Here is a 24,892-nt window from a genome sequence, read left to right as displayed (position 1 = left end):
GGAGGACAGTAACAGTATGCCAGTGGAAGGGAGGACAGTACCAGTATGCCAGTGGAAGGGAGGACTGTAACAGTATACCAGTGGAAGGGAGAACAGTACCAGTATACCAGTGGAAGGGAGGACAGTAACAGTATGCCAGTGGAAGGGAGGACAGTAACAGTATGCCAGTGGAAGGGAGGACAGTAACAGTATACCAGTGGAAGGGAGGACAGTACCAGTATGCCAGTGGAAGGGAGGACAGTACCAGTATGCCAGTGGAAGGGAGGACAGTACCAGTATACCAGTGGAAGGGAGGACAGTAACAGTATGCCAGTGGAAGGGAGGACAGTACCAGTATACCAGTGGAAGGGAGGACAGTAACAGTATACTAGTGGAAGGGAGGACAGTAACAGTATGCCAGTGGAAGGCAGGACAGTACCAGTATACCAGTGGAAGGGAGGACAGTAACAGTATGCCAGTGGAAGGGAGGACAGTACCAGTATACCAGTGGAAGGGAGGACAGTAACAGTATGCCAGTGGAAGGGAGGACAGTACCAGTATACCAGTGGAAGGGAGGACAGTAACAGTATGCCAGTGGAAGGGAGGACAGTACCAGTATACCAGTGGAAGGGAGGACAGTAACAGTATGCCAGTGGAAGGGAGGACAGTACCAGTATACCAGTGGAAGGGAGGACAGTAACAGTATGCCAGTGGAAGGGAGGACAGTAACAGTATACCAGTGGAAGGGAGGACAGTAACAGTATACCAGTGGAAGGGAGGACAGTAACAGTATACCAGTGGAAGGGAGGACAGTACCAGGTGACACTATGAGCTGTATGCCAGTGGAAGGGAGGACAGTACCAGTATACCAGTGGAAGGGAGGACAGTAACAGTATGCCAGTGGAAAGGAGGACTGTAACAGTATACCAGTGGAAGGGAGGACAGTAACAGTATGCCAGTGGAAAGGAGGACTGTAACAGTATACCAGTGGAAGGGAGGACAGTGACAGTATGCCAGTGGAAGGGAGGACAGTAACAGTATACCACTGGATGGGAGGACAGTACCAGTATACCAGTGGAAGGGAGGACAGTAACAGTATGCCAGTGGAAGGGAGGACAGTAACAGTATACCAGTGGAAGGGAGGACAGTAACAGTATACCAGTGGAAGGGAGGACAGTACCAGTATGCCAGTGGAAGGGAGGACAGTAACAGTATGCCAGTGGAAGGGAGGACAGTAACAGTATGCCAGTGGAAGGGAGGACAGTACCAGTGTGCCAGTGGAAGGGAGGACAGTAACAGTATGCCAGTGGAAGGGAGGTCAGTAACAGTATGCCCATGTAAGGAGGACAGTACCAGGTGACACTATGAGCTGTATACCAGTGGAAGGGAGGACAGTACCAGGTGACACTATGAGCTGTATGCCAGTGGAAGGGAGGACAGTACCAGTATACCAGTGGAAGGGAGGACAGTACCAGTATACCAGTGGAAGGGAGGACAGTAACAGTATGCCAGTGGAAGGGAGGACAGTACCAGTATACCAGTGGAAGGGAGGACAGTAACAGTATACTAGTGGAAGGGAGGACAGTAACAGTATGCCAGTGGAAGGCAGGACAGTACCAGTATACCAGTGGAAGGGAGGACAGTAACAGTATGCCAGTGGAAGGGAGGACAGTACCAGTATACCAGTGGAAGGGAGGACAGTAACAGTATGCCAGTGGAAGGGAGGACAGTACCAGTATACCAGTGGAAGGGAGGACAGTAACAGTATGCCAGTGGAAGGGAGGACAGTACCAGTATACCAGTGGAAGGGAGGACAGTAACAGTATGCCAGTGGAAGGGAGGACAGTACCAGTATACCAGTGGAAGGGAGGACAGTAACAGTATGCCAGTGGAAGGGAGGACAGTAACAGTATACCAGTGGAAGGGAGGACAGTAACAGTATACCAGTGGAAGGGAGGACAGTAACAGTATACCAGTGGAAGGGAGGACAGTACCAGGTGACACTATGAGCTGTATGCCAGTGGAAGGGAGGACAGTACCAGTATACCAGTGGAAGGGAGGACAGTAACAGTATACCAGTGGAAGGGAGGACAGTACCAGTATGCCAGTGGAAGGGAGGACAGTAACAGTATGCCAGTGGAAGGGAGGACAGTACCATTGTGCCAGTGGAAGGGAGGACAGTAACAGTATGCCAGTGGAAGGGAGGTCAGTAACAGTATGCCCATGGAAGGAGGACAGTACCAGGTGACACTATGAGCTGTATACCAGTGGAAGGGAGGACAGTACCAGGTGACACTATGAGCTGTATGCCAGTGGAAGGGAGGACAGTACCAGTATACCAGTGGAAGGGAGGACAGTAACAGTATGCCAGTGGAAGGGAGGACAGTACCAGTATGCCAGTGGAAGGGAGGACTGTAACAGTATACCAGTGGAAGGGAGAACAGTACCAGTATACCAGTGGAAGGGAGGACAGTAACAGTATGCCAGTGGAAGGGAGGACAGTAACAGTATGCCAGTGGAAGGGAGGACAGTAACAGTATACCAGTGGAAGGGAGGACAGTACTAGTATACCAGTGGAAGGGAGGACAGTAACAGTATTCCAGTGGAAGGGAGGACAGTAACAGTATACCAGTGGAAGGGAGGACAGTACCAGTATGCCAGTGGAAGGGAGGACAGTACCAGTATACCAGTGGAAGGGAGGACAGTACCAGTATACCAGTGGAAGGGAGGACAGTAACAGTATGCCAGTGGAAGGGAGGACAGTACCAGTATACCAGTGGAAGGGAGGACAGTAACAGTATGCCAGTGGAAGGGAGGACAGTACCAGTATACCAGTGGAAGGGAGGACAGTAACAGTATGCCAGTGGAAGGGAGGACAGTAACAGTATACCAGTGGAAGGGAGGACAGTAACAGTATACCAGTGGAAGGGAGGACAGTAACAGTATACCAGTGGAAGGGAGGACAGTACCAGGTGACACTATGAGCTGTATGCCAGTGGAAGGGAGGACAGTACCAGTATACCAGTGGAAGGGAGGACAGTAACAGTATACCAGTGGAAGGGAGGACAGTACCAGTATGCCAGTGGAAGGGAGTACAGTAACAGTATGCCAGTGGAAGGGAGGACAGTAACAGTATGCCAGTGGAAGGGAGGACAGTACCATTGTGCCAGTGGAAGGGAGGACAGTAACAGTATGCCAGTGGAAGGGAGGTCAGTAACAGTATGCCCATGGAAGGAGGACAGTACCAGGTGACACTATGAGCTGTATACCAGTGGAAGGGAGGACAGTACCAGGTGACACTATGAGCTGTATGCCAGTGGAAGGGAGGACAGTACCAGTATACCAGTGGAAGGGAGGACAGTAACAGTATGCCAGTGGAAGGGAGGACAGTACCAGTATGCCAGTGGAAGGGAGGACTGTAACAGTATACCAGTGGAAGGGAGAACAGTACCAGTATACCAGTGGAAGGGAGGACAGTAACAGTATGCCAGTGGAAGGGAGGACAGTAACAGTATGCCAGTGGAAGGGAGGACAGTAACAGTATACCAGTGGAAGGGAGGACAGTACTAGTATACCAGTGGAAGGGAGGACAGTAACAGTATTCCAGTGGAAGGGAGGACAGTAACAGTATACCAGTGGAAGGGAGGACAGTACCAGTATGCCAGTGGAAGGGAGGACAGTACCAGTATACCAGTGGAAGGGAGGACAGTACCAGTATACCAGTGGAAGGGAGGACAGTAACAGTATGCCAGTGGAAGGGAGGACAGTACCAGTATACCAGTGGAAGGGAGGACAGTAACAGTATGCCAGTGGAAGGGAGGACAGTACCAGTATACCAGTGGAAGGGAGGACAGTAACAGTATGCCAGTGGAAGGGAGGACAGTAACAGTATACCAGTGGAAGGGAGGACAGTAACAGTATACCAGTGGAAGGGAGGACAGTAACAGTATACCAGTGGAAGGGAGGACAGTACCAGGTGACACTATGAGCTGTATGCCAGTGGAAGGGAGGACAGTACCAGTATACCAGTGGAAGGGAGGACAGTAACAGTATACCAGTGGAAGGGAGGACAGTAACAGTATGCCAGTGGAAGGGAGGACAGTAACAGTATGCCAGTGGAAGGGAGGACAGTAACAGTATACCAGTGGAAGGGAGGACAGTACTAGTATACCAGTGGAAGGGAGGACAGTAACAGTATTCCAGTGGAAGGGAGGACAGTAACAGTATACCAGTGGAAGGGAGGACAGTACCAGTATGCCAGTGGAAGGGAGGACAGTACCAGTATACCAGTGGAAGGGAGGACAGTACCAGTATACCAGTGGAAGGGAGGACAGTACCAGTATACCAGTGGAAGGGATGGCTGTAACAGTATGCCAGTGGAAGGGAGGACAGTACCAGTATGCCAGTGGAAGGGAGGACAGTACCAGTATACCAGTGGAAGGGAGGACAGTAACAGTATGCCAGTGGAAGGGAGGACAGTACCAGTATACCAGTGGAAGGGAGGACAGTAACAGTATGCCAGTGGAAGGGAGGACAGTACCAGTATACCAGTGGAAGGGAGGACAGTAACAGTATGCCAGTGGAAGGCAGGACAGTACCAGTATACCAGTGGAAGGGAGGACAGTAACAGTATGTCAGTGGAAGGGAGGACAGTACCAGTATACCAGTGGAAGGGAGGACAGTAACAGTATGCCAGTGGAAGGGAGGACAGTACCAGTATACCAGTGGAAGGGAGGACAGTAACAGTATGCCAGTGGAAGGGAGGACAGTACCAGTATACCAGTGGAAGGGAGGACAGTAACAGTATGCCAGTGGAAGGGAGGACAGTAACAGTATACCAGTGGAAGGGAGGACAGTAACAGTATACCAGTGGAAGGGAGGACAGTAACAGTATACCAGTGGAAGGGAGGACAGTACCAGGTGACACTATGAGCTGTATGCCAGTGGAAGGGAGGACAGTACCAGTATACCAGTGGAAGGGAGGACAGTAACAGTATGCCAGTGGAAGGGAGGACAGTACCAGTATGCCAGTGGAAGGGAGGACTGTAACAGTATACCAGTGGAAGGGAGAACAGTACCAGTATACCAGTGGAAGGGAGGACAGTAACAGTATGCCAGTGGAAGGGAGGACAGTAACAGTATGCCAGTGGAAGGGAGGACAGTAACAGTATACCAGTGGAAGGGAGGACAGTACCAGTATACCAGTGGAAGGGAGGACAGTACCAGTATACCAGTGGAAGGGATGGCAGTAACAGTATGCCAGTGGAAGGCAGGACAGTACCAGTATACCAGTGGAAGGGAGGACAGTAACAGTATGCCAGTGGAAGGGAGGACAGTACCAGTATACCAGTGGAAGGGAGGACAGTAACAGTATGCCAGTGGAAGGGAGGACAGTACCAGTATACCAGTGGAAGGGAGGACAGTAACAGTATGCCAGTGGAAGGGAGGACAGTAACAGTATACCAGTGGAAGGGAGGACAGTAACAGTATACCAGTGGAAGGGAGGACAGTAACAGTATACCAGTGGAAGGGAGGACAGTACCAGGTGACACTATGAGCTGTATGCCAGTGGAAGGGAGGACAGTACCAGTATACCAGTGGAAGGGAGGACAGTAACAGTATACCAGTGGAAGGGAGGACAGTACCAGTATGCCAGTGGAAGGGAGGACAGTAACAGTATGCCAGTGGAAGGGAGGACAGTAACAGTATGCCAGTGGAAGGGAGGACAGTACCATTGTGCCAGTGGAAGGGAGGACAGTAACAGTATGCCAGTGGAAGGGAGGTCAGTAACAGTATGCCCATGGAAGGAGGACAGTACCAGGTGACACTATGAGCTGTATACCAGTGGAAGGGAGGACAGTACCAGGTGACACTATGAGCTGTATGCCAGTGGAAGGGAGGACAGTACCAGTATACCAGTGGAAGGGAGGACAGTAACAGTATGCCAGTGGAAGGGAGGACAGTACCAGTATGCCAGTGGAAGGGAGGACTGTAACAGTATACCAGTGGAAGGGAGAACAGTACCAGTATACCAGTGGAAGGGAGGACAGTAACAGTATGCCAGTGGAAGGGAGGACAGTAACAGTATGCCAGTGGAAGGGAGGACAGTAACAGTATACCAGTGGAAGGGAGGACAGTACTAGTATACCAGTGGAAGGGAGGACAGTAACAGTATTCCAGTGGAAGGGAGGACAGTAACAGTATACCAGTGGAAGGGAGGACAGTACCAGTATGCCAGTGGAAGGGAGGACAGTACCAGTATACCAGTGGAAGGGAGGACAGTACCAGTATACCAGTGGAAGGGAGGACAGTACCAGTATACCAGTGGAAGGGATGGCTGTAACAGTATGCCAGTGGAAGGGAGGACAGTACCAGTATGCCAGTGGAAGGGAGGACAGTACCAGTATACCAGTGGAAGGGAGGACAGTAACAGTATGCCAGTGGAAGGGAGGACAGTACCAGTATACCAGTGGAAGGGAGGACAGTAACAGTATGCCAGTGGAAGGGAGGACAGTACCAGTATACCAGTGGAAGGGAGGACAGTAACAGTATGCCAGTGGAAGGGAGGACAGTACCAGTATACCAGTGGAAGGGAGGACAGTAACAGTATGCCAGTGGAAGGGAGGACAGTACCAGTATACCAGTGGAAGGGAGGACAGTAACAGTATGCCAGTGGAAGGGAGGACAGTACCAGTATACCAGTGGAAGGGAGGACAGTAACAGTATGCCAGTGGAAGGGAGGACAGTACCAGTATACCAGTGGAAGGGAGGACAGTAACAGTATGCCAGTGGAAGGGAGGACAGTACCAGTATACCAGTGGAAGGGAGGACAGTAACAGTATGCCAGTGGAAGGGAGGACAGTAACAGTATACCAGTGGAAGGGAGGACAGTAACAGTATACCAGTGGAAGGGAGGACAGTAACAGTATACCAGTGGAAGGGAGGACAGTACCAGGTGACACTATGAGCTGTATGCCAGTGGAAGGGAGGACAGTACCAGTATACCAGTGTAAGGGAGGACAGTAACAGTATGCCAGTGGAAGGGAGGACAGTACCAGTATGCCAGTGGAAGGGAGGACTGTAACAGTATACCAGTGGAAGGGAGAACAGTACCAGTATACCAGTGGAAGGGAGGACAGTAACAGTATGCCAGTGGAAGGGAGGACAGTAACAGTATGCCAGTGGAAGGGAGAACAGTACCAGTATACCAGTGGAAGGGAGGACAGTACCAGTATACCAGTGGAAGTAAGGACAGTAACAGTATGCCAGTGGAAGGGAGGACAGTACGAGTATACCAGTGGAAGGGAGGACAGTACCAGTATACCAGTGGAAGGGAGGACAGTACCAGTATACCAGTGGAAGGGATGGCAGTAACAGTATGCCAGTGGAAGGGAGGACAGTACCAGTATGCCAGTGGAAGGGAGGACAGTACCAGTATACCAGTGGAAGGGAGGACAGTAACAGTATGCCAGTGGAAGGGAGGACAGTACCAGTATACCAGTGGAAGGGAGGACAGTAACAGTATGCCAGTGGAAGGGAGGACAGTACCAGTATACCAGTGGAAGGGAGGACAGTAACAGTATGCCAGTGGAAGGGAGGACAGTACCAGTATACCAGTGGAAGGGAGGACAGTAACAGTATGTCAGTGGAAGGGAGGACAGTACCAGTATACCAGTGGAAGGGAGGACAGTAACAGTATGCCAGTGGAAGGGAGGACAGTACCAGTATACCAGTGGAAGGGAGGACAGTAACAGTATGCCAGTGGAAGGGAGGACAGTACCAGTATGCCAGTGGAAGGGAGGACAGTAACAGTATGCCAGTGGAAGGGAGGACAGTAACAGTATGCCAGTGGAAGGGAGGACAGTAACAGTATACCAGTGGAAGGGAGGCAGTAACAGTATACCAGTGGAAGGGAGGACAGTAACAGTATACCAGTGGAAGGGAGGACAGTAACAGTATACCAGTGGAAGGGAGGATAGTACCAGGTGACACTATGAGCTGTATGCCAGTGGAAGGGAGGACAGTACCAGTATACCAGTGGAAGGGAGGACAGTAACAGTATGCCAGTGGAAGGGAGGACAGTACCAGTATGCCAGTGGAAGGGAGGACTGTAACAGTATACCAGTGGAAGGGAGAACAGTACCAGTATACCAGTGGAAAGGAGGAGAGTAACAGTATGCTAGTGGAAGGGAGGACAGTAACAGTATACCAGTGGAAGGGAGGACAGTACCAGTATACCAGTGGAAGGGAGGACAGTACCAGTATACCAGTGGAAGGGAGGACAGTAACAGTATACCAGTGGAAGGGAGGACAGTACCAGTATACCAGTGGAAGGGAGGACAGTAACAGTATGCCAGTGGAAGGGAGGACAGTACCAGTATGCCAGTGGAAGGGAGGACAGTACCAGTATACCAGTGGAAGGGAGGACAGTAACAGTATGCCAGTGGAAGGGAGGACAGTACCAGTATGCCAGTGGAAGAGAGGACAGTAACAGTATGCCAGTGGAAGGGAGGACAGTACCAGTGTACCAGTGGAAGGGAGGACAGTAACAGTATGCCAGTGGAAGGGAGGACAGTACCAGTATACCAGTGGAAGGGAGGACAGTAGCAGTATGCCAGTGGAAGGGAGGACAGTACCAGTATACCAGTGGAAGGGAGGACAGTAACAGTATGCCAGTGGAAGGGAGGACAGTAACAGTATACCAGTGGAAGGGAGGACAGTAACAGTATACCAGTGGAAGGGAGGACAGTAACAGTATGCCAGTGGAAGGGAGGACAGTACCAGTATACCAGTGGAAGGGAGGACAGTAACAGTATGCCAGTGGAAGGGAGGACAGTAACAGTATGCCAGTGGAAGGGAGGACAGTACCAGTATACCAATGGAAGGGACGACAGTAACAGTATGTCAGTGGAAGGGAGGACAGTAACAGTATACCAGTGGAAGGGAGGACAGTAACAGTATGCCAGTGGAAGGGAGGACAGTACCAGTATACCAGTGGAAGGGAGGACAGTAGCAGTATGCCAGTGGAAGGGAGGACAGTACCAGTATACCAGTGGAAGGGAGGACAGTAACAGTATGCCAGTGGAAGGGAGGACAGTAACAGTATGCCAGTGGAAGGGAGGACAGTACCAGTATACCAGTGGAAGGGAGGACAGTAACAGTAAGCCAGTGGAAGGGAGGACAGTAACAGTATGCCAGTACAAGGGAGGACAGTAACAGTATACCAGTGGAAGGGACAACAGTACCAGTATACCAGTGGAAGGGAGAGAAGTACCAGTATACCAGTGGAAGGGAGGACAGTAACAGTTTGCCAGTGGAAGGGAGGACAGTAACAGTATGCCAGTGGAAGGGAGGACAGTAACAGTATGCCAGTGGAAGGGAGGACAGTAACAGTATGCCAGTGCAAGGGAGGACAGTAACAGTATACCAGTGGAAGGGACAACAGTACCAGTATACCAGTGGAAGGGAGAGAAGTACCAGTATACCAGTGGAAGGGAGGACAGTAACAGTTTGCCAGTGGAAGGGAGGACAGTAACAGTATGCCAGTACAAGGGAGGACAGTAACAGTATACCAGTGGAAGGGAGGACAGTACCAGTATACCAGTGGAAGGGAGAGAAGTATCACTATACCAGTGGAAGGGAGGACAGTAACAGTATGCCAGTGGAAGGGAGGACAGTAACAGTATGCCAGTGGAAGGGAGGACAGTACCAGTATGCCAGTGGAAGGGAGGACAGTAACAGTATGCCAGTGGAAGGGAGGACAGTAACAGTATACCAGTGGAAGGGAGGACAGTACCAGTATACCAGTGGAAGGGAGGACAGTAACAGTATACCAGTCGAAGGGAGGACAGTAACAGTATACCAGTGGAAGGGAGGACAGTACCAGGTGACACTATGAGCTGTATGCCAGTGGAAGGGAGGACAGTACCAGTATACCAGTGGAAGGGAGGACAGTACCAGGTGACACTATGAGCTGTATGCCAGTGGAAGGGAGGACAGTACCAGTATACCAGTGGAAGGGAGGACAGTACCAGTATGCCAGTGGAAGGGAGGACAGTACCAGTATACCAGTGGAAGGGAGAACAGAACCAGTATACCAGTGGAAGGGAGGACAGTAACAGTATGCTAGTGGAAGGGAGGACAGTAACAGTATACCAGTGGAAGGGAGGACAGTACCAGTATACCAGTGGAAGGGAGGACAGTACCAGTATACCATTGGAAGGGAGGACAGTACCAGTGTACCAGTGGAAGGTAGTACAGTACCAGTATACCAGTGGAAGGGAGGGCAGTAACAGTATGCCAGTGGAAGGGAGGACAGTACCAGTATGCCAGTGGAAGGGAGGACAGTACCAGTATACCAGTGGAAGGGAGGACAGTAACAGTATGCCAGTGGAAGGGAGGACAGTACCAGTATACCAGTGGAAGAGAGGACAGTAACAGTATGCCAGTGGAAGGGAGGACAGTACCAGTGTACCAGTGGAAGGGAGGACAGTAACAGTATGCCAGTGGAAGGGAGGACAGTACCAGTATACCAATGGAAGGGAGGACAGTAACAGTATGTCAGTGGAAGGGAGGACAGTACCAGTATACCAGTGGAAGGGAGGACAGTAACAGTATGCCAGTGGAAGGGAGGACAGTACCAGTATACCAGTGGAAGGGAGGACAGTAGCAGTATGCCAGTGGAAGGGAGGACAGTACCAGTATACCAGTGGAAGGGAGGACAGTAACAGTATGCCAGTGGAAGGGAGGACAGTAACAGTATACCAGTGGAAGGGAGGACAGTAACAGTATGCCAGTACAAGGGAGGACAGTAACAGTATACCAGTGGAAGGGAGGACAGTACCAGTATACCAGTGGAAGGGAGAGAAGTACCAGTATACCAGTGGAAGGGAGGACAGTAACAGTATGCCAGTGGAAGGGAGGACAGTAACAGTATGCCAGTACAAGGGAGGACTGTAACAGTATACCAGTGGAAGGGAGGACAGTAGCAGTATACCAGTGGAAGGGAGAGAAGTATCAGTATACCAGTGGAAGGGAGGACAGTAACAGTATACCAGTGGAAGGGAGGACAGTAACAGTATGCCAGTACAAGGGAGGACTGTAACAGTATACCAGTGGAAGGGAGGACAGTAACAGTATACCAGTGGAAGGGAGGACAGTAACAGTATGCCAGTGGAAGGGAGGACAGTACCAGTATACCAGTGGAAGGGAGGACAGTAACAGTATGCCAGTGGAAGGGAGGACAGTAACAGTATGCCAGTGGAAGGGAGGACAGTACCAGTATACCAGTGGAACGGAGGACAGTAACAGTATGCCAGTGGAAGGGAGGACAGTACCAGTATACCAGTGCAAGGGAGGACAGTAACAGTATGCCAGTGCAAGGGAGGACAGTAACAGTATACCAGTGGAAGGGAGGACAGTACCAGTATACCAGTGGAAGGGAGAGACAGTACCAGTATGCCAGTGGAAGGGAGGACAGTAACAGTATGCCAGTGGAAGGGAGGACAGTAACAGTATGCCAGTGGAAGGGAGGACAGTAACAGTATGCCAGTGGAAGGGAGGACAGTAACAGTATGCCAGTGGAAGGGAGGACAGTGCCAGTATACCAGTGGAAGGGAGGACAGTAACAGTATGCCAGTGGAAGGGAGGACAGTAACAGTATACCAGTGGAAGGGAGGACAGTACCAGTATACCAGTGGAATGGAGGACAGTAACAGTATACCAGTGGAAGGGAGGACAGTAACAGTATGCCAGTGGAAGGGAGGACAGTACCAGTATACCAGTGGAAGGGAGGACAGTACCAGTATACCAGTGGAAGGGAGGACAGTACCAGTATACCAGTGGATGGGAGGACAGTAACAGTATGCCAGTGGAAGTGAGGACAGTAATAGTATACCAGTGGAAGGTAGGACAGTAACAGTATGCCAGTGGAAGGGAGGACAGTACCAGTATACCAGTGGAAGGGAGGACAGTACCAGTATACCAGTGGAAGGGAGGACAGTAACAGTATGCCAGTGGAAGGGAGGACTGTAACAGTATACCAGTGGAAGGGAGGACAGTAACAGTATGCCAGTGGGAGGACAGTACCAGTATACCAGTGGAAGGGAGGACAGTAACAGTATGCCAGTGGAAGGGAGGACAGTACCAGTATACCAGTGGAAGGGAGGACAGTACCAGTATACCAGTGGAAGGGAGGACAGTAACAGTATGTCAGTGGAAGGGAGGACAGTACCAGTATACCAGTGGAAGGGAGGACAGTACCAGTATACCAGTGGAAGGGAGGACAGTAACAGTATACCAGTGGAAGGGAGGACAGTACCAGTATACCAGTGGAAGGGAGGACAGTAACAGTATGCCAGTGGAAGGGAGGACAGTAACAGTATACCAGTGGAAGGGAGGACAGTAACAGTATACCAGTGGAAGGGAGGACAGTAACAGTATACCAGTGGAAGGGAGGACAGTACCAGTATACCAGTGGAAGGGAGGACAGTAACAGTATGCCAGTGGAAGGGAGGACAGTAACAGTATACCAGTGGAAGGGAGGACAGTAACAGTATACCAGTGGAAGGGAGGACAGTAACAGTATACCAGTGGAAGGGAGGACAGTAACAGTATACCAGTGGAAGGGAGGACAGTACCAGGTGACCCAACTGTGGTTTGTGACTATTATGATTTTCCATTGTAGCCAATTCAACTGCGATAATGAATTATGAGTTTAAATCACTTAATAATTCATAAACAAAATTGATACCAGTAAAATCACTATAATTAATTGGTAGGTCTACTTGTTACTTGTTACTTCTGTGAACGTTCCTAATCTTCCCTCCACATGAGGGAGAGAAATGTGAAAATATCTTCAAAGATATGTGGGTTTTTGGTAACGGAATTACAAGGCACAAGGCAATATTTCTTAAACTTACAGAAGGTAAACAATTTCTCCAAAACGAAGTCTAAGTGTTGATATTAGTTGGCAGGGATCTTTATGTTATTACATGATTGTGTTTTGATGTATTTCTAAAAAATGTTAAGACTTTTTCAGCTAGATGTTTTCTAAGACCCCTTTTCCATCTGTTTATCCAGAAATCAAAGCCGTCACTTATGCCTCATTTTTAAGATGGAAAATGGTTGAAAAATGTATCAATGCCTTCTTTCCTTAAAATATAGACTCTTAGCTTTTATTAGACACCCAATTTGACATGCTCCTATGAACTTCCCATGTTGATGCCCATGGATCCTTTTACATGGAAATTACCATATACATTCAGATTCTGAGTTTCCAGCTCTTCCAGGGGACATAGAGCTGTGTGTGTAAGAGTGTGTATGTGTGTGTATGTGCGTGTGTACGTGCGTGCGTGCTTGCGTGTGTGTGTGAGTGAGAAAGAGAGATATAATGAGTGAGAGAGGGACACACACAGCTGCCTCACTGATGTCATTGGGAGCAGGTTTCTCCCCGGTCTCCCTCAACCCAAGTCCCCTCCCCCCTCCCTTAACCCTCTCTCCCTCCCCCTCTCTCCTCTTCCGCTCCCTCACCCCCAGCCTGCTTCCTGGCTGTGGAGATGTAATGTTCTAATTGCAGAGTTCCAAACTTCTGACACAACCAATTACACCCAGAGAACAATGAAGAACAAAGGGAGAAAGAGGAGGCAGGGGGAAGACATGGAGAGGGTAATTGAAGGTGAATAGAGAGAGAGAGGGGGGAGGAGGAGAGAGAGATAACTACCCCTTGTCTCTGTCAGCTGTTGGGGAGATGCATGTTTAAGCCATGATGTCAGAGAGATAAGTGTGTGTGTGTGTGTGTGTGTGTGTGTGTGTGTGTGTGTGTGTGTGTGTGTGTGTGTGTGTGTGTGTGTGTGTGTGTGTGTGTGTGTGTGTGTGTGTGTGTGTGTGTGTGTGTGTGTGTCGCTCAGTTACTCAGAAAGATATATGCTGAATAGACAAAGAGATGTGTGTGTGTGAGTGTGTGTGTGTGTGTGTGTCGCTCAGTTACTCAGAAAGATATATGCTGAATAGACAAAGAGATGTGTGTGTGTGTGTGTGTGTGTGGTGTGTGTGTGTGTGTGTGTGTGTGTGTGTGTGTGTGTGTGTGTGTGTGTGTGTGTGTGTGAGTAGGGCTGGGAAATGCCAGGGACCTCACAATATGATATTATCATGTTAATTAGGTACCAATGCAATATGTATTTCGATTCTCACGATTCTATACTGAACAAAAATGTAAACGCAACAGTTTCAAATCAGTAAACTAAAATAAGTGCATTATGCCCTAGTCTATGGATTTACAGTTTAACAGATGCTCTTATCCAGAGGGACTTAAAGTAGTGAATGCATACATTTTGTACCATTTGAACTGGTCTCACATAGTGACATATTCTCTAATACAACGTTGGAGGCGGTTAATGGTAGAGAAATGAACATTAAATTCTCTGGCAACAGCTCTGGTGGACATTCCTGCAGTCAGCATGCCAGTTGTACACTCCCTCAACTTGAGACATCTGTGGCATTGTGTTGTGTGACAGAACTGCACATTTTAGTGGCTTTTATTTGGCCCAGAACAAGATTCACCTGTGTAATGATCATGCTGTTTAGTCAGCTTCTTGATACGCCACAATATTGATATGACACAAAATTTAGAGCATTTTTTTTGTGTGTTTGGCAAATGTCCAGGATCTTTTATTTCAGCTCATGAAACATGGGACCAACACTTTACATGTTGTGTTATATTTATGTTCAGTGTATTATTATATGTTACATTTCCTATGGTATGTATTCATTGGTGGGTCCATCATCCATTTTGAATGATATGTTATGAATTACAGTTCGTATGACATGTTATGGATTGCAAATTCATACATATATTACGAATTGCAATTCATATAGTACGTTACGAATTTGCAAAACGTACGTATGATATGTTACAAATTCCAATTTGTCTAATGTTATCGTGGTGGCTATGTGGCTAACACTAACAATTGGGCTCCCGAGTGGCGCAGCAGTCTAAGGCACTGCATCTCAGTGCTAGAGGCGTCACTACAGACCCTGGTTCAATTCCATACTGTATCACAACTGGCCATGATTGGGAGTCCCATAGGACGGCGCGCAATTGGCCGAGCGTCGTTAGGGTTTGGCTGGTGTAGGCCGTTATTGTAAATAGGAAACTGACTTGCCTAGTTAAATAAAAAATAGATAAAAAATCGTTAGCTAGTGGTTAGGGATTAAGGTTAGGAGTTAAGGTTAGGAGTTAGGTTAGGGATTAAGGTTAGGAGTTAGGTTAGGGATTAAGGTTAGGAGTTAGGTTAGGGATTAAGGTTAGGAGTTAGGTTAGGGATTAAGGTTAGGAGTTAGGTTAGGGATTAAGGTTAGGAGTTAGGTTAGGTATTAAGGTTAGGAGTTAGGTTAGGGATTAAGGTTAGGGATTAAGGTTAGGAGTTAGGTTAGGGATGAAGGTTAGGAGTTAGGTTAAAGTGTTAAGGGTATATATCTGCTGCAGAGAGAGGTTTGATCAGTCATGGAAAGACTGAAGACATGTTGGCTCACTATTTAAAAAGAAGATGGAGAACAAGCTAATGCTACCTAGCAAAAACAAACATATTTCTACAAATCCATACTTGAAGTCAAAGTTTCTATATAATATCATCCAAAATAATATTGCGATATGTGACTGTATCGATTTGCCCCCCATCGCTGTTGTTGAGTATGCTGAATAGAGAAAGAGGTGCTCTGTTGTAACCCTCTGTTGTGATGTGTCCTCCAGTTTTGTGTGTGAGAGTGAGTTTTACTCTGTTGTAACCCTCTGTTGTGATGTGTCCTCCAGTTGTGTGTGTGAGAGTGAGTTTTACTCTGTTGTAACCCTCTGTTGTGATGTGTCCTCCAGTTGTGTGTGTGAGAGTGAGTTTTACTCTGTTGTAACCCACTGTTGTGATGTGTCCTCCAGTTGTGTGTGTGAGAGTGAGTTTTACTCTGTTGTAACCCTCTGTTGTGATGTGTCCTCCAGTTGTGTGTGTGAGAGTGAGTTTTACTCTGTTGTAACCCACTGTTGTGATGTGTCCTCCAGTTGTGTGTGTGAGAGTGAGTTTTACTCTGTTGTAACCCTCTGTTGTGATGTGTCCTCCAGTTGTGTGTGTGAGAGTGAGTTTTACTCTGTTGTAACCCTCTGTTGTGATGTGTCCTCCAGTTGTGTGTGTGAGAGTGAGTTTTACTCTGTTGTAACCCTCTGTTGTGATGTGTCCTCCAGTTGTGTGTGTGAGAGTGAGTTTTACTCTGTTGTAGCCCTCTGTTGTGATGTGTCCTCCAGTTGTGTGTGTGAGAGTGAGTTTTACTCTGTTGTAACCCTCTGTTGTGATGTGTCCTCCAGTTGTGTCTGTGAGAGTGAGTTTTACTCTGTTGTAGCCCTCTGTTGTGATGTGTCCTCCAGTTGTGTGTGTGAGAGTGAGTTTTACTCTGTTGTAACCCTCTGTTGTGATGTCCTCCAGTTGTGTGTGTGAGAGTGAGTTTTACTCTGTTGTAACCCTCTGTTGTGATGTGTCCTCCAGTTGTGTGTGTGAGAGTGAGTTTTACTCTGTTGTAACCCTCTGTTGTGATGTGTCCTCCAGTTGTGTGTGTGAGAGTGAGTTTTACTCTGTTGTAACCCTCTGTTGTGATGTGTCCTCCAGTTGTGTGTGTGAGAGTGAGTTTTACTCTGTTGTAACCCTCTGTTGTGATGTGTCCTCCAGTTGTGCACGTATCGGCTCATCTGGTCAACGTGGTCAATTTCAGCGTCAGGTACTCAGAAGACTTCCCTTCTCTCAACGTTGCACGCTACAGGGGAGAGGTAAGATGTGCACTCTCACACACACACACTCACACACAACCTGTGTTAACCTGCGGTTGTCTTCCCCAGGACCCCAGACTCATCATTCTGACTACAGGTGAGTCTGCCGGGGTTCCCCTATAATAAACTGGACTGTTTCACAGGTGGGTTGGCTAGCCAAGGGGCGTGGACAGCATTTTGGTCTTGGTTCCATATGTGTTTCCATGGTAACCATAAACTGATGAATGTGTTTGAGATTAGGGTGGCGCTATGCCAAGAAGAGAGGGGGAACTCTGTCTTTCTGCCAGTACTAGACACTACACACACACACACACACACACACACACACACACACACACACACACACACACACACACACACACACACACACACACACACACACATACACACACAGTGTTGCACAGCTAACCTTGTGGACACACACAATTCAGTCCCATTCAAAATCCTATTTTCCCTAACCCCTAAAGCTAACCCTAACCTTAACCCAAAAACCTAACCTTAACACTAAACCTAACCCTAGCTCCTAACCCTAACCCTTAACCGAATTCTAACCTTTAGACTAATTCTAACCTTAACCCTAAACCCCATACAAATAGCATTTGACCTTAAGGGGACCAACAAAATGTCCCCAGTTGGTCAAATTTTTGTTTGTTTACTATTCTTGTGGGGACTTCTTAAATATGTCCACACACACACACACACACACACACACACACACACACACACACACACACACACACACACACACACACACACACACACACACACACACACACACACACACACACACACACACACACGCAAAAAGGTCACACTTTATTTGGATAGATTGGATTTTCCATTTGTTGATGCTCTGCTTGCTAACGTTATGGTTAGGGCTAGGGCTAGGTTTAGAATAAGGGTTAGGGTAAAGGTTACATTTAAAGCCAATTTATGCTAGAGCCAGAAATGTGGTCGGAGGCTCCATATGGAGGGTGTGACACAATTGCGGAGCTTCCAGAGGCATGCAGAGGCCAAATTGAGCTCCGTACTGCATCGCCGTACGTTGCCCAAATTTTTCAACAATGCGGAGGGCTCCATATAGCTCCGTATAGCTCCGTATTGGCATGACTGGTTGACAGTAGGTGGAGGCAGAAGGTCCAGTATAAACACAAACTCACTTCCTTGACAGCTTCCTTGAAAACAGCTCTGCTCAGCCAAGCACAAGAATATACAGTTGAAGTCGGAAGTTACACTTAGGTTGGAGTCATTAAAACTCGTTTTTCAACCACTCCACAAATTTCTTGTCAACAAAATATAGTTTTGGCAAGTCGGTTAGGACATCTACTTTGTGCATGACACAAGTAATTTTTCCAACAATTGTTTACAGACAGATTATTTTACTTATAATTCACTGTATCACAATTCCAGTGGGTCAGAAGTTAACATACACTAAGTTGACTGTGCCTTTAAACAGCTTGTAAAATTCCAGAAAATGATGTCATGGTTTTAGAAGCTTCTGATAGGCTAATTGACATAATTTGAGTCAATTGGAGGTGTACCTGTGGATGTATTTCAAGGCCTACCTTCAAACTCAGTGCCTCTTTGCTTGACATCATGGGAAAATCAAAAGAAATCAGCCAAGACCTCAGAAAAAAAATTGTAGACCTCCACAAGTCTGGTTCATCCTTGGGAGCAATTTCCAAATGCCCGAAGGTACCACGTTTATCTGTACAAACAATAGTATGCAAGTATAAACACCATGGGACCACGCAGCCATCATACCGCTCAGGAAGGAGACACATTCAGTCTCCTAGAGATGAACGTACTTTGGTGCAAAAAGTGCAAATCAATCCCAGAACAACAGCAAAGGACCTTGTGAATATGCTGGAGGAAACAGGTACAAAGTATCTATATCCACTGTAAAACGAGTCCTATATCAACATAACCTGAATGGCCGCTCATCAAGGAAGAAGCCACTGCTCCAAAACCGCCATAAAAAAGCCAGACTACGGTTTGCAACTGCACATGGGGACAAAGATCATACTTTTTGGAGAAATGTCCTCTGGTCTGATGAAACAAAAATAGAACTGTTTGGCCATAATGACCATCATTATGTTTGGAGGAAAAAGGGGGAGGCTTGCAAGCCGAAGAACACCATCCCAACCGTGAAGCACGGGGGTGGCAGCATCATGTTGTGGGGGTGCTTTGCTGCAGGAGGGACAGGTGCACAGCACAAAATAGATGGCATCATGAGGAAGCAAAATTATGTGGATATATTGAAGCAACATCTCAAGACAGTCAGGAAGTTAAAGCTTGGTCGCAAATGGGTCTTCCAAATGGACAATGACCCCAAGCATACTTCCAAAGTTGTGGCAAAATGGCTTAAGGACAACACAATCAAGGTATTGGAGTGGCCATCACAAAGCCCTGACCTCAATTCTATAGAACATTTGTGGGCAGAACTGAAAAAGCGTGTGCGAGCAAGGAGGCCTACAAACCTGACTCAGTTACACCAGCTTTGTCAGGAGGGATGGGCCACAATTCACCCAACTTATTGTGGGAAGCTTGTGGAAGGCTACCCAAAACGTTTGACCCAAGTTAAACAATTTAAAGGCAATGCTACCAAATACTAATTGAGTCTGTGTAAACTTCTGACCCACTGGGAATGTGATGAAAGAAATAAAAGCTGAAATAAATCATTCTCTCTACTATTATTCTGACATTTCACAGGAATTGTGAAAAACTGAGTTTAAATGTACTTGGCTAAGGTGTATGTAAACTTCTGACTTCAACTGTACATGCCCAGACTTCTGCATAGGCCGTATGACAGTAAATGCTGCCTCTGCAGAAAAAAGGCTTCTGCAGAAGAGAGTAAAATGCCTCTGCAGACGGATTAACCATGCAGAGCCTTTTTATGGTTAGGATAAGGGGTTAAGGTTAAGGTTAGAGCTAGGGTTAGTAGATAGTTAGTTGAAATGTTAATGACAGTCTGTAGACCATCTACAGATGGACTATCCAAATAAAATGTTACCTTCAAAACAGCCCAAACTAATCACACATTGTCTAGCTCACTTCCGGGTAGTCTAGTCTGAAAACTTTCCCTATCCCCTTCCTGGTAGTCTAGTCCAGTCCGAAAAATGTAGCTAGCCCACTTCCTGGTAGTGTAGTCCAGTCTGAAAACCTTCCCTATTCCCTTCCTGGTAGTGTAGTCCAGTCTGAAAACCTTCCCTATTCCCTTCCTGGTAGTCTAGTCCAGTCTGAAAACCTTCCCTATTCCCTTCCTGGTAGTCTAGTCCAGTCTGAAAACCTTCCCTATTCTCTTCCTGGTAGTCTAGTCCAGTCTGAAAACCTCCCTATTCCCTTCCTGGTAGTCTAGTCCAGTCTGAAAACCTTCCCTATTCCCTTCCTGGTAGTCTAGTCCAGTCTGAAAACCTTCCCTATTCCCTTGCCCAACTATCTAACACAACAAATAAGGATGTCATCACAGTTTTGTCTCTGTTCTCTGATTGGTTAATCATTTTATGACTCTCTCTCTGTTCTGTGATTGGTTATTCATGTTATCAATCTGTCTCTCTGTTCTCTGATTGGTTAATAATGTTATGACTCTGTCTTTGTTCATTAATTGGTTATTAATTATATAAATCCGTCTCTCTTTCTTCATTAATTGGTTATTAATTATATTAATCAGTCTCTCTGTTCTTTGATTGGTTAATTATGTTATGACTCTGTCTCTTTGTTCACTGAATGTTTATTAATGTTATGAATCTGTCTCTTTGTTATGAATCTGTCACTTTGTTCTCTGATTGGTTAATAATGTTATAACTCTTGTCTCTCTGTTCTCTGATTGGTGGATGTGGTTTAGTCCCGGGGATCACTGGTATCCTATTGGTCCTCATCCTCTTCCTGATGTTCACTGCCTCTTCCTACTGTATCAGGTAAAACTCTTAAGTTACCCTGGACAAGAGCGTCTGCTAAATTACTTAAATGTGTGTCTGTCAGTCTTAGATGGCCAGGATAAAGGGACCAACTACCAGCGTGGCCAAACCTATGTCATTACCGAGGTCACAGGGGGCGGCAAGGAGAGGTCCTGTGCTTTGATTTAGACTGGGTCCTGATTGTGGTGTCCTCTGCCTTGCTTGTTGTAATTTAATGCAGGATCAGAGGCATGTCCACTTAAGCCTTAGGTCAGCACCTGTGTGTGTGTGTGTGTGTGTGTGTGTGTGTGTGTGTGTGTGTGTGTGTGTGTGTGTGTGTGTGTGTGTGTGTGTGTGTGTGTGTGTGTGTGTGTGTGTGTGTGTGTGTGTGTGTGTGTGTGTGTGTGTGTGTAGAGGGTGTGGGTGTGAGTCCCAGTACTGTAGGGAGACACTGATGTTCAAAGGGTGATGTGGTCATATGTGTGGATGTTCAGAGCGTTCTTGGAGGGAGACTGTTGTTTGGTGTAAGTTGTGTTTATTGGGGGTCGTTGTCTGTAATAACCTTGCTAATTGTGACAGCCCTACTCATGCGGCGCACACACACACACACACACACACACACACACACACACACACACACACACACACACACACACACACACCACACACACACACACACACACACACACACACACACTGTCCTGCCCTCCACTGGTTTAAAAGACCCTGTAAGTTAAAAGGCGTGGCTCTTCATGTCTTCAGTTATGCTCTGACCTCTCTCTCTCTCGCTCTTCTCCTGGATAATTTCTCTCTCTTTGTCTGCTTTTCTCCAACACTCGTATCTCCCTGTAATTCCACAGCACTCCCTAAAATAGTTTTTCTGCAGAAAATGTGAAAATATGCCGTTGTGGACCTTGTGGTAATCTGATGTATGAAGATATGTGGTGATGTTAATGAGACTTTACAGTAATCTGATGTATCATATCATCATGTTTGTGGAATGTGTTTCAGGGTGTCCAACTATGAGATATTCTGGTACACCCACAACCTCTTCATAGTGTTCTACATCATACTGATTGTGCATGTGGTCGGGTAAGTTAACTTATCGCCTTTGGTATGGGGACTATGTGGCTGTGGCTGTGTGTGTGTGTGTGTGTGTGTGTGTCTGATTGAAGGTGTCAGCATGCTTCAGTTAGGCTGGTGCCTAGCCAAACTCGGCTAGCCGAACCAAACAAGTGTGCTCGCATCCTCCTTTAAAAGACCTTCGCTTGAAGTTTGACGAAAAAGCATCAATAGTTATGTTTGTCCATCTTGAGACATTGTAGCCAGCATACACACAAGATCTACAATGCATTCGGAAAGTATTCAGACTCCTTGACTTTTTCCACATTTTGTTATGTTACAGCCTTATTCTAAAATGGATGAAATAGATAAAAAATCTCATCAAACTACACACAATACCCCATAATGACAAAGAACAAACTTTTTTTTCTCGATATTTTTGCAAATGTATTAAAAATTAAAAACAGATATACCTTAATTACATAGGTACTCAGAGCCTTTGCTATGAGATTCGAAATTTAGACTCGAAATTGAGCTTAGGTGCATCCTGTTTCCATTGATCACCCTTTAAAGGTTTCTACAACTTGATTGGAGTCCACCTGTGGTAAATTCAATTGATTGGACATGATTTGGAAAGTCACACACCTGTCTATATAAGGTCCCAAAGTTGACAATGCACGTCAGAGCAAAAACCAAGTCATGAGGTTCAACGAATTGTCCGTAGAGCTCCGAGACAGGATTATGTTGAGGCACAGATCTGGGGAAGGGTACCCAAAAGATTATTCAGCATTAAAGTTCCCCAAGAACACAGTGGCCTCCATCATTCTTAAATGGAAGAAGTTTGGAACCCCCAAGACTCTTCCTAGAGCTGGCCACCCGGACAAACTGAGCAATCAGGGGAGAAGGGCCTTCATCAGGGAGGTGCCCAAGAACCCGATGGTCACTCTGACAGAGCTCCAGAGTTCCGTTGTGGAGATGGGAGAACCTTCCAGAAGGACAACCATCTCTGCAGCACTCTGCCAATCAGGCCTTTGTGGTAGAGTGGCCAGACGGAAGCCACTCCTCAGTAAAAGGCACGTGACAGCCCACTTGGAGTTTACCAAAAGCCATCTAAAGGATTCAGACAATGAGAAACCAGATTCTTTGGTCTGATGGAACCAAGATTGAACTCTTTGGCCTGAATGCCAAGTATCACGTCTGGAGGAAACCTGCCACCATCCCTACAGTGAAGCAGAGACTTGCTTTCAGCGGCAGGGACTGAGAGACCAGTCAGGATCGAGGGAAAGATGAACGGAGCAAAGTACAACGAGATCCTTGATGAAAACCTGCTCCAGAGTGCTCAGCATCTCATACTGGGGTGAAGGTTCACCTTCCAACCGGATAACAACCCTAAGCACACAGCCAAGACAATGCAGGAGTAGCTTCGGGACAAGTCTCTGAATGTCCTTTAGTGACCCAGCCAGACTTGAACCCGATCCAACATCTCAGGAGAGACCTGAAAATAGCTGTGCAGCGACGCTCCCCATCCCACCTGACAGAGCTTGGGAGGATCTACAGAGAAGAATGGGAGAAAATCCCCAAATACAGGTGTGCCAAGCCCTTCCGAACTGTTTCGGCTGGGAAGCATGAGGACGCCTTGATTAACTTCATACGACACCAATCCCGTTAGCGGGATTGAGTTCGACAATAACCAGTGAAAAATCAGAGCGCCAAATTCAAAACCACAAATCGAATAATTTCAATTTCTCAAACATGCGACTATTTTACACCATTTTAAAGATACACTTCTCCTGAATCGAACCACGTTGTCCGATTTAAAAAAGGCTTTACAGCGAAAGAAAAACATTAGATTATGTTAGGAGAGTACATAGACAAAAGTAACCACACAGCCATTTTCCAAGCAACTAGATGCATCACAAATACCCAAAATACAGCTAAATGAAGCACTAACCTTTGACGATCTTCATCAGATGACACTCCTAGGACATCATGTTACACAATACATGCATTTTTTGTTCGATAAAGTTCATATTTATATCCAAAAACAGCATTTTACATTGGCGCGTGACATTCAGAAAATATTTTGCCTCCAATACTGCCGGTGAATCAGCACAACAATTTACAAAAATAATCATCATAAACGTTGATAAAATATTAAACTGTTCAAAGAATTATAGATGAACATCTCCTTTATGCAAACGCTGTGACAGATTTCAAAAAAGCTTCACGAGGAAAGCACACTTTGCAATAATCTGAGTACTGCGCTCAGAAAAATACACTAGGCAATACAGATACCCGCCATTTTGGAGTCATCTAAAATCATAAATAGCATTACAAATATTCACTTACCTTTGATGATCTTCATCAGAAGGCACTTCCAAGAATCCCAGGTCCACAATAAATGTTGTTTTGTTCGATAAAGTCCATAATTTATGTCCAAATAGCTCCTTGTTGTTAGCGCGTTCAGTTAGCTACTCCAAATGTAGGAAGCGCGCGGAAAATGTCACGACGACAAGTAAAAAAAGTTCTATTTACGTCCGTTCAAACATGTCAAACGTTGTATAGCATCAATCTTTAGGACCTTTTTCACTTAGAACTTCAATAATATTGCAACCGGACGATTCCATTGTCTTGAAAAACGTTTTGGAACACAGCTACCTCCTCACGTCAATGCGCGCCAATGAACTGATGTCCTTCCCTGAGTCAACAACTTCCCCAACTTCTTGTTCGCTCTCTGTTCACTGCAAAAGGCTGAAACAAGGTTCTAAAGACTGTTGACATCTAGTGGAAGCCTTAGGAAGTGCTAAATGAATCCTTAGTCACTGTGTGTTCGATAGGCAATGACTTGGAAAGATTCCACGCATCGGATTTCCACTTCCTGGTAGGATTTTTCTCAGGTTTTTGCCTGCCATATGAGTTCTGTTATACTCACAGACATCATTCAAACCGTTTTAGAAACTTCAGAGTGTTTTCTATCCACATCTACTAATAATATGCATATCCTAGCTGCTGAGTTTGAGTAGGAGGCAGTTTAATATGGGCACGTATTTCATCCGAAAGTGACAATACTGCCCCCTATGCGATTGGTGTCGTAAGAGGGGTTAGTCTTGACAGAGTAGTACTATCAGTATGTTTTCATAGTGTTGGATAC

General features: G+C 46.8%; 1 protein-coding gene across 2 annotated transcripts in view; it reads left to right on the top strand.

Annotated features, from left to right (window-relative positions):
* Positions 1 to 24,892, top strand: part of nox4 (NADPH oxidase 4) — a 197,691-nt gene that overhangs the window by 74,897 nt on the left and 97,902 nt on the right. For both annotated transcript variants that reach the window (XM_014163465.3, XM_045704002.2), the window contains 4 exons: positions 16,686 to 16,783; positions 16,853 to 16,880; positions 20,628 to 20,700; positions 21,691 to 21,771. In XM_014163465.3, coding sequence (XP_014018940.2) covers positions 16,686 to 16,783; positions 16,853 to 16,880; positions 20,628 to 20,700; positions 21,691 to 21,771 — 280 coding nt within the window. The remainder of the gene's footprint in view (positions 1 to 16,685; positions 16,784 to 16,852; positions 16,881 to 20,627; positions 20,701 to 21,690; positions 21,772 to 24,892) is intronic.

Source organism: Salmo salar, chromosome 20 (genome assembly GCF_965601325.2).
Source record: "Salmo salar chromosome 20, fSalSal1, whole genome shotgun sequence".
Taxonomy (NCBI): domain Eukaryota; kingdom Metazoa; phylum Chordata; class Actinopteri; order Salmoniformes; family Salmonidae; genus Salmo; species Salmo salar.
Note: the sequence above shows the minus strand (reverse complement) of the source record. Positions and strands in the feature narration are given on the sequence as shown.